This window comes from Carassius auratus, chromosome 34 (genome assembly GCF_003368295.1).
Source record: "Carassius auratus strain Wakin chromosome 34, ASM336829v1, whole genome shotgun sequence".
NCBI lineage: Eukaryota > Metazoa > Chordata > Actinopteri > Cypriniformes > Cyprinidae > Carassius > Carassius auratus.
The window spans coordinates 14,022,948-14,037,138 of NC_039276.1; the positions used below are offsets into that span (position 1 = coordinate 14,022,948).

The 14,191-nt window shown below is 37.7% G+C and overlaps 1 protein-coding gene across 4 annotated transcripts in view; it reads right to left on the reverse strand.

The window, feature by feature from the left end:
• Positions 1 to 1,011: 1,011 nt before the first annotated feature.
• Positions 1,012 to 14,191, reverse strand: part of LOC113053263 (leucine-rich repeat and calponin homology domain-containing protein 1-like) — a 39,049-nt gene continuing 25,869 nt past the window's right edge. Inside the window, exons 14-21 of one of the 4 annotated variants that reach the window (XM_026218138.1) lie at positions 14,039 to 14,152; positions 12,491 to 12,547; positions 12,273 to 12,342; positions 11,220 to 11,333; positions 8,874 to 8,983; positions 8,637 to 8,774; positions 7,664 to 7,741; positions 1,012 to 2,186 (exon numbers count right to left, since the gene is read on the reverse strand). In XM_026218138.1, the coding sequence (XP_026073923.1) occupies positions 2,073 to 2,186; positions 7,664 to 7,741; positions 8,637 to 8,774; positions 8,874 to 8,983; positions 11,220 to 11,333; positions 12,273 to 12,342; positions 12,491 to 12,547; positions 14,039 to 14,152 (795 nt within the window). In that variant the 3' untranslated portion in view covers positions 1,012 to 2,072. Of the gene's footprint in view, positions 2,187 to 2,475; positions 4,653 to 7,663; positions 7,742 to 8,636; positions 8,775 to 8,844; positions 8,984 to 11,219; positions 11,334 to 12,272; positions 12,343 to 12,490; positions 12,548 to 14,038; positions 14,153 to 14,191 lie in introns of those variants that run through there. The other 3 variants (XM_026218136.1, XM_026218139.1, XR_003277205.1) reach the window with 3 other exon arrangements.

A 14,191-nucleotide genomic window follows, 5' to 3' on the forward strand; every position in this document is an offset into this window, starting at 1 on the left:
AATTGTGCACAATTATATATATCCTTAAATAACTGTTTAATAAATAAACATATATTAAATAAAAGGAATTTCATATCTCAAGCTAGTTTTGAGTTGCTTAAAGGGTTAGTTCGCCCAAAAATGAATGTCATTAATAACTCACCCTTATGCTGTTCCAAACATGTAAGGCCTCCTTTTATCTTCGGAACACAGTTTAAGATATTTTAGATTTAGTCCGAGAGTTCTCAGTCCCTCCATTGAAGCTGTGTGTACGGTATACTGTCCATGTCCAGAAAGGTAAGAAAAACATCATCAAAGTAGTCCATGTGACATCAGAGGGTCCGTTGGAATTTTTTGAAGCATCGAAAATACATTTTGGTCCAAAAATAGCAATAAAGACGACTTTATTCAGCATGGTCTTCTCTTCCGTGTCTGTGTGAGAGAGAGTTCAAATCAAAGCAGCTGGATTTCCGGTTCGCGAACGAATCATTTAGTTCACCAAATCGAACTGAATTGTTTTAAACGGTTCGCATCTCTAATACGCATTAACCCACAAATGACTTAAGATGTTAACTTTTTTAATGTGGCTGACACTCCCTCTGAGTTCAAACAAACCAATATCCCGGAGTAATTCATGTACTCAAACAGTACATTGACTGAACTGCTGTGATGAACACAGAGCCGAGCCAGATAACGAACAATAGACTGACTCGTTCACGAATGAAGAACCGGTTGCATCGGTGTTCGGATCACCAGTAGTTCTTTCGGACAGTTCGATTCAATAAACCGGTTTAAGAAAACGGTTCACCAGTTCTTTCGCGCTCGACGTAATGGCGTCATTGGCGATGATTGCCCTTGATTCAAGCCTTTGATTTGAACTCTCTCTCACACAGACACGGAAGAGAAGACAATGCTGAATAAAGTCGTAGTTTTTGCTATTTTTGGACCAAAATGTATTTTCGATGCTTCAAAAAATTCCAACGGACCCTTTGATGTCACATGGACTACTTACGAAGATAAAAGGAGGCCTTACATGTTTGGAACAGCATAAGGGTGAGTTATTAATGACATAATTTTCATTTTTGGGCGAACTAACCCTTTAAGCCGCGTTCAGACTGCACGATTTTAGCCCAGTTTTTGGCTCGCCGACAGGTTTTGAGAAATCGCTGACAAATGCCCGAAATCACAGGCAAATCGGTGCTCGTTCACGCGTGTAACAATCACGCAGTGTGAATGAGCAAAGATGCGATCTGAGAGAATCGCAGACAAGTCGCCGATGCCCGTGAGATATTTGGCATGCTAAATATCTGGACCTGTCGGCGATTCAAAATCATACTGTGTGAAAAGTGTTCTGACTGAAAACTACACCGGCGATGACCGACAGCCAATGAGAGAGCAAGATACAGAGCAGTGGGGAGTTCGGGGAGGAGTTATAGACCAGCAAGCATGATATAAGAACACACAATCCTTGTGCCTCGCGTCTCCCCAACCATTTCCTCCTCCATAATCTTCTTTTCTTTTTCTTGTTTTCGCTGCAAATCAGCGCACAGGGAATTCTTACTGCAAGCTTCTTGTGGGCTACCATTTTTAATAATAATCCCAGTCTCACTAGAGAACTCCAGTCTTGCACGCGTGATATCGCGTTGTTTTCTTGTCACATCTCGCGTGTGTTTGGTTGTGAAACGTAGTTTGCGTGCCAGACATAGTTGTCGGTGATTCTTCCTAGTGTAAAGTCATGGAGTGTGAAACCTTTTGTTGCTGATCCATCGTGCAGTATGAACACAGCAGCGACTGAATGCTGGCCAAGGTAGTCATGCAGTGTGTAAAGAACAGTGACCCGACTACTTTAAAAATCGTGCAGTCTGAACTCGGCTTTACATGACTATGGCCCAGGCAACAGTGATCAGATAACAGTACTAAATAATGAAGTAAAGAGAGAGTGAGGAAAACATGAGCATATACCTGCAAGCTGAGGATCACCTGTTCTAATAGAAATAAATGGACTCTGTCCAGGGAATTTCTCAAAGATCGTCTGGCGCTGGAGGTCAGCAAAAGGAATTAGTGTCAGTGAGACTGGCTTCTGTTTGTGTGACTCATGTGACGAGTGTCCCGTTGGCCGAAGTCTCATCCAGCAGAGCTTGCACAGTGATGCCAACTTTGATCAGGCCCTTCTCCTCCAAAATATGATGTGGCAGACATAACTTATCCTGGCGAGAGAGGACAAGCGAAGTGTCATGTCAGAGAGGAAAGAGACAGTCATGGAAAACAGAATTTTTCATTATATACAATTTATTAAACTGAATGCACTCGTTACTGAATACAGTTAATGAAACCGATAGAGACTCACCTCGTTTAGCAGTGAGGCCAAATACAATATGAGTTATGCAAACAATCAGTAAAATATTGCTGACCCCAGAAATGTGAACATACAACGGTGTATAAAAAAAAACTAAACAGTAAAACAAAAACTGTCTTAAAGAAACAGACCCACACAGGTGAGAAAAAACAGCCCAAACTGTACATTTATTCCTTTCATTTACAGGGTCATAAAAACAACGAAGCCTTACAAAGTCCATTAGCAGCAGCAGCACTGAACACGATTCAACACTGACAGGAGTCAAGAAGTCTAGAGCTGGACAAACAGAAGCAGACGAGCAGACGAACCTTCAGAGGAACCACGCAATCTAATTTAAGAATTTTAAGCAATTCAAACACTTTTTGCATCTTGTAGCTTTTTTTTTTACAAATGAGGAAATAAGTGGGAAATTATACCGAAACAAAAGGCCCTGAACAGTCAATATTGCCTTTATGTTTGTCAAACTGAATGATGAAAGCAATGCCAGTTATAACTGTGTAACTGTGATCACGCAGATAAGGTTCAAGCATTATGTAGTTTGAGGATTGTGATGTCATGAGGCCTCAGTGACAACACTGTCTGCTCATTTACTAACGGATTTCTTTTTTTATCTGAGATGAGATAAACAAGGTCGTTCTATAATGTGAGATGAAGATCAGAACCTAAAATAGAATCAGAGGATCCAATTAGAAGAGACCCTCCATTCCAGAGTAAATCAAATACAGCCACTTCACTGATTAGTCAATTATTAAAACTGGGTTAATCTAATATTTCATAATACAAAATCCCACCTCTATTACAGATTAAAGATACAGTATATGAATTCAATCTTATTCTGAAACCCTGTTATTCCTCATTGTTTAATTCGGATTAGTCAAATAATTGTGGAATGATGCTTATTAAATTGATAAAAAAAAAAACATTTGGTTCACTCTTGTCATATTCTGACCACTTTCATCCAATGGATGGCGTTTTGGATTAAATAGCAATGTAATAATTTACAAAGACAGTGCAGGATATTAAATAATTGTCATCGAAACAATATATCAGGCTCTTAAAAACGCCCTTAACCAAAAGTAGCTATTATTTTAATTTATTTTTAAAATCCAACAGATAAATTAGCCCTTACACAAATGATTAAATGTTTTTAATCATAGATTTGATCTCACCATACAAGATGTCTGTGCAAAGCAAAGCTATCATTTTGCTTTGATGGCATCTGAGCCTTCACTTACTCGAGCGTCCTGATATTATTATCAGCAGATTGTTTCTGTGAAGCAGGTCTTGTTTTCAGTAGATATATGCTGATGAGGCAAGACCTCCATATCCTTTTGTATTATTTATGTTTTATCATGCAGATGCTAATAAATATATATTTTTTAAGAGTACCAAAAACTAAATCAGTGTTATGACTGCTGAAATGTATCTTAAGTTTTGTACAGAGGTGGAAGTGATTGAGACCCTGGCCCTTTGCCATTCCTTATTAAAGTGCTAGCATTCTGCAAGGACAAATACCTATTTTTATTTTCTTTTCTTTTTTTGCCAACTAATTAATAATACATATCAAACATGAAAACATCTAAATCTCTTTATGGATCACATATTGTTGTCATAAAAATGTTGCATGTTTTGTGTTATGTATGGGTTTTATTATAGCCAAATCAAGATGCAAAGGTTGGTCAAACGTATGAAACTATCAAAAAAAAAAAAAAAAAAAAAAAACGAGACAAAGACACATTTTTTCAAACATGATGTGCTCATTTTAAGGAATAGATAACAAAAATAACAATTCTGTCATCCTTTACTTAGAGTTGTTGGTCCCCATTGACTTCCATAGTATGGGAAATAAAAGTGGTACCAGCAATTGCTTGGTTACCCCAGTCTTCAAAATATCTTCTTTTATGTTCCACAGAAGACAAAACTCATTCAGTTTTGGAACAACCTGAGGGTGAGTAAATGATGACAGAATTTGTATTTTTTGGGGGGACTTTCCCTTTAAGTGAGGCCATCACAAACTGTTCAATGTGCTTTCAAAAACCAGTAAATAATATAATGTGTTATTTGTGCGTTATTTAAATTCGCTCCAGCTGTAGGCCACAAACAGCATCACCAGACAGAAAACATGTAGTAGACTTGAGCCAATCAGATCCCATATTTGCCAGGAAGGGGGTGGAGTCTGAGTGGACTCGGGGATAAGCTTCTTGACCTCTGTCTCTTTCTCCCTGCCACACTCCACCTTTCCTTCCTTCTGCCTTGTTCCTGTGCTCTCCACCATGAGCAAGGCCGCAACCACGGCCCAGAGCTGACGCAGGTTAAACTGCAGAACATCATAAGCAGAGAGAGGACTGAGAGAGATTAAAAACATGGAGAGGATGACAAAGAGAACCAGGAAGAAGAAGAGGAGAAGAGAATAGAACAGAATAATGATGAAGAATGGATGGAGAGAGAAACAAAAGGAGAATAAAAGCAAATGAGAAAAAAGAGAGATCATCCGTCCGACAACAGAGAAAGATAAGGAAGGTGATTAGACAGTGATAAAGGTCAAAGGTAAAATGCTTCAAGCTCCAAAAATGGCAAGAATTCTGGATCATTCTCAGGAAACGGTTCCAGATGTGTAATAAATGTGCTCCCATGATTACTTTACTGATAATGTAGTTAATAAGACACTTAACTAAGTCACATTGTTTAATGTTTTACTTAGTTTAGTGTGTACTGCAACAAAAAAAAAAAAAAGAAAAAAAAGAAAAGAAAAAATTAATATATTTTAAAAAAGTTTTTAATCGAAATATCATTCAATCTGAATGTCCTCATTCATTACTAATACATGAGTTATATAGCATTCTGGTCAACCAGCTGCCAGTAAATGTTCCCACTTTATAAATAATTTCATTTTTCTGACATCCTAATAGCAGCGTCTTAGTTGATGAAGTCGTTCAACCAGGTGTAAGTGTTTACTAGCTCTACATTTATTTCAGTTGGCTCACACAAATTGGTATTGTCATCTCAATAGTTCAGTAATTTTGTTGAGAAAAAAAATTGTGATTTAAAAAATATATATATATTCTTGGCACAAAGGTTAATAATATTGTCTAAATAATGTGATGTGGTGCAAATACTTTTGTTTTGCTTCAGAAATCACTAATATGTTGATTTGGTGCTCAAGAAACATTTTCCCTCAGGATTCTTTGATAAATATTAAGTTCAAAACAACAGCAACATTATAAGTGTTTCCTGGCACTTTTAATTAATCGAATGATGAATATGGTTGTCTAATCATAATATACTGTACATGACAAATATTTTGGAAAAATAAGCCCTTATTTATTTTTTCCATTAAATCATAATTTTCCCCCTCAAATAATCTTTTTATTTTTTAAACCTTGTAAAATATTCAAGCACAAATGGCTCCATTTCTCCAGAATGACCCTCTTACTGCCTTCTGAAAAAGGGTTTTGTGACAGTGAGGTTGAAGGTTGTCAGTCAGTGTCTCTCTTTCAGGAGGCAGCTGTGGCTGCTGTGAGGTGTGCTGGGGCAGATGCTGTTAGCAGGCGCACAGGGGACATGGTGGTTAGCGGAGCATGTGCATTAATGAGCGTATGCAGGCACAAGTCAAGCTACAGTGTTAAAAAACAACACAAAGCAAGAGAACTGCAAAAGCCAGTAAAGCGCAGATAACTCAACAACTCCACTAAGCTGATAAACAAGGCAATGATATATAAACTTTACCATGACCAGACGTTACCGAACAAACAAGGCCTGCCACATTAGCTCTAAACACGCTAATAGAATAAACTAGCTTGATAAACATCAGCTATCAGGATAGCAAACACAAAAAGCACATGGTGACAAGGCTAGCTGTCATGCAAACTCGTAGTAGCTACAGACACAAGCTACGACAGCTAAAAGCTTCCTGTATGACACGCTATTTAGAACAGCTTGTTATGAATTGCTTGGACCAAGCTTGATTCATGAAGCAGAAGACAACATCTGGGTTCCTTCTGGAAAGGCTAGTGATAGGGTATTATAATACTTTTTTTATTGGTAGGATGGCAAAACCAATAGAAACTAAAAAAGACCAAATAGAAAAAAAAAGACCAAAATTGACCAACAACCCTCACTTGATTCCTGTTCACAATTAGAGATACACCACATCAACAACAAACATTTTGTCCACGTTTCAAGGGAACATGGACATTGTGTTCGCTGTGGCTAGTTAAGACAAAGACTAATGGAAGTGATAGCTGTAATTGCTACTAACTTTATCAGGATAATACATTACGCTAATTGAATTGATGACACTGAATTGATTAACAAAAGGCTTTTATAATCAATTTACACAAAAAGTTGTTCCACTCATGTGTCATGGTCTGTTTATCAGTTCACTGCAATTCTCTCTGTCAGAGCTCAAGGAAACATTATCATTTAACAACATTTATCAGAGAGCAGGTCAGAGCCATTAACAGGATGGAATGGAGCGCTAGAAACGGATGTAGCCTTAAGCCATGATGATAACTTCTTAATACAATGGCATGTTGCAGCTCTAGTAGGGTGATATTAAGAAAGTGACTTCAAATGCTGTTCTATGATCAGTTTTCCACAACATCTATTGACCAGAGAAGGTCCAGAATTTTCTTTAAGCTGATAAATACAAGAGAGAAATGACTCCAAAATGTTTTCAAGGGCGTGACTGATCACAGACCAGTGTAAAGCAATCTCAGCTGCTTCAACCAATCAGATTAGGGGTGGCTAATGATCAAAATCACACAAGTAATAACATGTATTTTACCAGGATTTGTTTTCAAGGAGCCCTGTGTGTACAGGTTCATTGTCAGAAATGCATCTGAACTAACCATACAGGTTTCTCAGACTGAGACTTAGATTCGGTGGCAATCCCCATCAGTGGTCCACTACACTGAAGGATTAGTTATAGTCTGTAAAGTGTATAGAATCGGCTTTACAGTTAATCCTTTACTAGAAAAGAATAAGACAAAATTCCCTTGAATGCCAAACAGCTCAGTTGGCGGAAATACCCCAAGGCAGATATTACTCTATGTAGGAAATATTGGGAAAAACTGAAACTGTCAAGACAATGTTTGTCAAGGTTACATTTTTATAATATATTTAAAATTAATAATAAAATCAGACAACGGTAGTATGATTGTTGAAAATTGTTGACCACCGATTCCAGTAAATGAATGCTTTTAATTTAGGAGTGTACGTAAGAGACAAGTACAGCAAAACCTGTACAAACAGTGCCCCTGAGAAACAGATCTAGTTCATTTGTCATTCACAAAAAAAAAAAAAAAAAAATATATATATATTATTCACCTCAGGTACTCCCATTTTCCTGCAGGCGTCCAAAAAGTTTTCAACATTTCTGCGACATTTAGCCATGCTAAGCTTGGGCTGAAGGTTTAACGTATCCACATACAGATGTCGAGAGAGAGAGAGAGAGAGAGAGAGAGAGAGAGAGAGAGAGAGAGAGAGAGAGAAAACACAGGTTAACAAACTTCAGGCTATCAAACACTATCATTCAAAGGTTTGGGGTCAGTATGTGTGTGTGTGTTTTTTTTTTTAAAGTAATTAATACTTTTTTATTCATTAAGTAACATCACAGTTCACAGTAAAGATATTTATAATGTTACTAAAAGATTTCCATTTTATTTCAATTGTGTTCTTTTTAAACTTTCTTTTCAACAAATGACAATAAAAAATATTTCTTGAGCACCAAATCAGCATATTAGAAAGATTTCTGAAAGATCCTGAGACAATGAAGACTTGATTAATCGCTGTATGAATAAAACACTTTAAAATGTTCCAAAAAAAAAAACAAAAAAAAACTGTTGTTTTAAATGATACAATTTACAATTACTTTAAAGTGAAAAGTGACATGACCTGTAGCCAAGCGTGGTAACCCACACTCAGAATTTGTACTCTGCATTCATCCCATCTAAGTGCACACACACAGCTGCAGGTAGTGAACACACACACCCAAAACAGTGCACCCAGGGAGCATCCAGGGAGCAGTTGGGGGTACGGTGCTCAAGGGCACTGAGGGTGGAAGAGAGTCCTGATCATTCACTTTCCCCAACTACAATTCCTGCCAGTACTGGGAATCGAACCTGCGACCTTCGGTTCACAGTATATCGGTTTTGACTGCATTTTTGATCAAATAAATGCAGTCCTGGTGAGATAAGAGACTTCTTTAAAAAATATATTTAAAAATCGTACTGACCTCAAACTATTGAATGGTAGTTTATAGTGTTTATGTAAATGTGTGGATAATTCAGAGATGCCTCACCACTGCAGGGGATGGTACATGGATACTGGCCACTGAACGCGGCCGAATGTGATTGACTAGATGACAAAGCACTACCCCATCCATGAGAGAAGAGCCCAGATCTTCAGGAAGAACTACTTTCAGTCTGCTCTCAATACTCTGACAAAGTCAACATGATTGGGTTATAAATAAAACATTTAATACCGACTAATATTGATAATGTACATACTTGGCGTCTGTGTGAGTGTGCTTGCATACTTCTCGCAGTTGCTCTGTGAGCTCCAGCTCCTCTCTGAGCTGCTCCATCTTTCTCCTCATGGTGAACTGAGGATCCACTGATTCCAGAGTCTTGTGCGTCCTGAAAAACACTGCCACACAACTGAAGCATCACTAGTCTGCACAGAGCACATTCATAATCACATGCAAAAACACTCACTCTCATATATTTGTGTTCTTTTACCATCACAGCCATCATGATATCCAGTGTCAGTTTTGACATGAAGAGGATTAAACAGTAATCAAATGTCTGTACTGTTGCTATTATGTTTCTTTTTAAATGACTAGCTGTCTTTATTGCCTATTTACATCACAATGAGCATCCTGAATTCTGAAGGGAATTGGACACTGTCCATATTTGACTGCTGACAGCCTTTATTATATTATATTTTCCCACAAGGGGGAGCACTAGACGTGAGAGAAAGAGGCAGTTTTAAAAAGAGAAGAGCACAATGCTTCATTCCACAGGTCTGAGTGTTTCTGTAGTTACATAACTACTCATGCCGTGAAGAAATGAGAGAAAGAGGACCGAATGTAGGGAACATTAAAAGAATGTTTCTCCAGAAAATGCCTCCCTTTTTTGTTTTCTTAAAGTTTAAAGCCCTAAAGCAGTGTCTCTGGGCAGCATTAGGAAAACAAAAGTGTGTGTATGTGTGTGTGTGTCTATGTACCAATTTAAATATATTTTTGGGACAAATTTGTATACAAAAGTGAGGTAAACCTGACAAAACCTCCCTTTTGGGGATGTAAAAACAATAGTCAAAGTCTAATTAACTAACTTACGTTGCTTAGATAGTTAAATGTGTGTGTGTTTGTGTGTTTGCATCAGGGAGAAAAAAATGTCTCTTAAAAAAAAGTCACCACTCATGCTTCCGGGGAAAGTGTGTGTTTTAGGGTCCATTTGAATACTTAAAAGTGTGTAAATTTTATGTTCACATACATTCTCCTTTTTCTGCCAGCCTAGCATAGCAACACTGGCTCAACCAATGGTTTGCATTTAGGGGCGGGGCTATTTGTTTGTTCACCAATGGCAAACCAGGGTTGTGTTTGGGGAAAGCTGTTTGAAAACAGTCATTTTATGAAGCCAGTGACACAAATTAAACAATTTAGCTTTAAAGCTGTGTGTCTTTCTCTCACATTGTCTTTCAGTCTCGACATCTCTTAGCTCTAAGAGCAGCACACATTCTAATCTAACTCAGTATTGGCAAAAATGAAACTCAGTCACACATGTACTGTTTTATTGTGTGCAAGAGACAGTAAGAATACCAGAACGTTATTGACAAAAATGTCACTTACAGGCACTTTACAGACAAAAAAAAAAAAAAAAAAAAAAAAAAAACACACACAGAGGAATTTCTGATGTCCAACAGGAAGTTACAAATTCTCCAAGTTTTGCAGTAGTATATCTTTCGTGGACAGAAATAAACCTCTATAGAAGAGCATATTTGTCTAACCTGATTATGATTTGAACTACCAATAATAGTGTAGTACAGTGTAGACCTTTTGTTTTTAAAACATTTCACAGATTTATTCATTTAGATAATGTAAAATGGTGCCAGATTCCATTGGGTTCGATAAAGTTTTAATATAAAGTTCAATACTACCATTAGTACAGAATTATTCTTTAGAAAACTTGTCTCTCTTTCCATCATTCCCACTTTCCTCTTTCTTTCTCGTAAGACGATGAGTAAGTACAGATGTCTTCTGGAAGTTTTTCATCCTCTGAAAGCATTTCTTAAATGGAGGTCTGATTTTCCCTCTGGGGCCATTATCTAATTCTATAAAATAGCAGCTCTATAAATACACACAGCTCCATTTGAAGCCACTGGGCCACCCCAAATTTCATCTCAACCACATCCCCTCTCTCTCTCACGTTCACTCGACCATTTAACGCTGTACCACTAACCTCAGAAACATTTTTTTACATTCAGACATAAAAAAATCTGCAGCCATCTTGCTGGGTACTGTGGGTGATTGCCAACATTTTGCTATGCAGCAAGGACTTGCAAAGCAGTTGCTAGGGTTATTAGGCATTGCCAGTGGTTGCTAGGGTGTTCTGGATGGTTGCTTACCAGCCCAAGTCAAAGGAGTCCAAACCGAAGAAGTCTTTGTTATTATTTTTTTCTTACGGTAGCAAAAATGGTGGAACATGAGTTATATATTTTAATATAGAATTTTTAGAATTAAAGCTTTATTTAGATCTCTATGATAGTTAACCACAACCTTAGCAACCACCGCAAAAAAAAAAAGAAAAAGAAAAAAGAATCTTCTGACAAGAAAAATTGCAACGCATTTGACTGCACAGGATGATACATTGAGCAGACCTACCACTGCTTGGCATGTCTCCTTCAGCTGGGCTAGGGGGCGTGTCTCTATTGGTGGGCGGGGCCTGTGTAAGGGAGCGGGGACAGGGCGGAGTCGAGCATGGCAAAGAGGGTGAAGCTAGATGTAGGTATCAACATAAAGTGTAGTGCCAGTAGGAGGTGCCAAGCAAATGATTTTCATTGGAAAACCACAGGAAACAGGCAGGAGTTTCAGGTTTCGGAAAACAGGAGGGTGCCAAGCAACAGCAGTGTGTGTAATAAAAGCAGATAAGCAAGCAGGCAAGCAAGCAGCGGTTTAGCGAAACATAAATAAAAGGGAAGAAAAGGAAACGGGAAGATATGCAAAGCAAAATGACAAGGAAATACAGCACAACACAAAAGAGAAAATATTAAAAACAAAAACACATTATTAAGCAGCATTTCAGTACCAGTTTGTTGGCAAGCTGTTAATGCGCCAAGTACAAATCACTATTCTTTATGTTAACTGTCAGATTCAGGGCATGATGATGCTGTCTTTGTTAGACATAATAACAGATCCTAGATAATAATGCAAATGCTAGATTAGATGTTATAGGGGGAAGCAACAAGAAGCCTCTATGCAGATAAACAAACAGCTACATCAATTAAACTGCATCCGGATGAAGCACGCGGTTTGATGTATTTATTGAACTGTATACATTAATAATGAATGGTATTTGTGAAAATATCTCTATGTAAATGAAAATGAAATACAGGACATATTCTGTTACTATGTACTTTAAAACTAAACCTCTCCAGATGCAATTTAACCCCTGAAGCCAAGGGAGTAATGTTAAACAGCAATATGAAGGGATAAAAAGCCTGACTTTGATTGTACGGCTGTTCTGAGCTTGACAGGATAACAGGTGTTGGACACAGGCAAAAGGATCTTTACATACAAACACTTCCTCCCTCTTACTACTGAAATGTGATGATAATGAGAGAGCCCAGAATGTGCACCATCCTCTAAAGTGCAACCCCACCCATTCCAACTTCACCATCAAAATGCCAACCAGCACATGTTGCACACTTTTCTCACCTGATCTGGGCTTCAGACCAAAGGGAGGTGAGCTCAGTGTAGGGCTGGAAACTGGGGTTATGTCTTCACTCTGGTATATGACAAACACATTCATCATAAGTGCACTGAATCGTTTTTAAAAGTAAAAATCAGATTTATAAGCATAAAGTGTTACTGTAATGTTACCATGGTGTAAAGCCATAGTAATATTAATCTTTTGAGTCAGCAAAAAGATTTACCTTGGTAAGTTGGTTCTCACAACTATCACCTGATCCTTCCTGGCCAATCACGTCACCCTAAGAGTGAGAAAAAAAAACAGGATGCAGGATTCTTGAGATGATGTAAGACGTTAACAGACCAGCTCTTTATACACTGTCAAACAATGCATCACTGTTCTCTGCTTCGATATGACTGTCTTTCTTTCAAATTGGTTTGTTTGTTTTTCCCCTTTTATTAGATTAGAAAGAGAATTACATGATTCTCAATCCCCATGTGATGTGAGTACATTTACTTTAAATACATAATTTCTATTCAATCTATAATGATGATTTATGAAGTCATGCAGGCTACATCATGGACTAAAAGCACATGGAGTGCAATGTTAATAAGCACACTTAAAAGCACACACACAAATGCATCCAGCACCACACACACACACATTTCAAATGCTGTATGCTGAGTGAAAAAGGGCCTAGATGCAATCTAAAAACTGGAAGGAAATCTGCATAATTTTGCAGAATGAATTTAAATGGATTGGTAAAATGTTTAACAGTCCTTCACTCTTTGTGGTAGATGACAGCACAATCAAATTCTATTGTTATTGTGTGATTCACCAGTGCACATTATTCCAAGTAAATAATATTTTTGTCTTTGTTATCTTTAATCAAAATGTAATTACATTTCCCTTAAAACAACATTAAAGGGATCATTTACATTCAGTCATCATTCTCTCACTTTCACCTCATGAAAAAAAAAAATGTATGATTTGATTTCTTCTGTAAAATATATAACAACATATAAAAAAAAGAAAGAAAAAAAAAAGGCAAATTCCTAGCCAAATACAAGTTTCTAAATATTTTATTTTATGTCCCACATAAGAAAGCAAGCCATACAGTTTTGGAATGCCACGAGGGGTGAGAAAATAATATTTTGGAGAACTCTCTCTCAACTATAGACTATAATGCTAACCATATGTAAAAAAAAAAAAAAAAAAAACCTTTCAGCAAACTTGTATCTTGCATTATTATATGGAACACCCTCTTTTTATGATTCAGTCACATAAAATCAAGCCCAGTCCATGTTTTTCTTGCTAAATATTGTTTCACTTAGAAATGCATCATATTACAAAAGTAAAATGAGTTGTGAGTATGAGAATTCAAACAAGTGGGTGCGGCAGAGGATCTGAAGAACTTGGCAGTTTTTCCAACTGCGTGGAATTTTGCGGAGATTTCTATGGAGTTCTGCACACACAGATTCCACGTGGCTCTGCTGGGAATGAGCTGCACGTTTACAATAGCACAACTACAACAAGAATGAGTTCACCACAGCACAAACAAAAAGCTCATATGTGGCAGCTACATCTGGACCACTTGTTTGGGTAATTCTGTACAAAGTGCACTGCACACGAATGACAAACACATTTGCACTGAATGATGAATCATTTCTGAAAGACCAGCTGCATTTTTTATAACAATGTCCCCACTTGACTCGTACAAGTTGCTCAAGTGTTCACTGGTCAAACAGGATGCATCTATAGGCTGGATGGCAGGACTAGTTTGTCAGATTACCTGTTGTGCCATGTGCAGGGCATAATGTTGACATGCGAGCTGAGCCTCGAGCCGGGCCCGTTCTAGAATGTACTGTCGCTTCCTCTGGAACTCCCAGCATTCTCCAGGAGCCGCCTTCAATGATAATCACTGCTCTTAAGACCATCACACTAC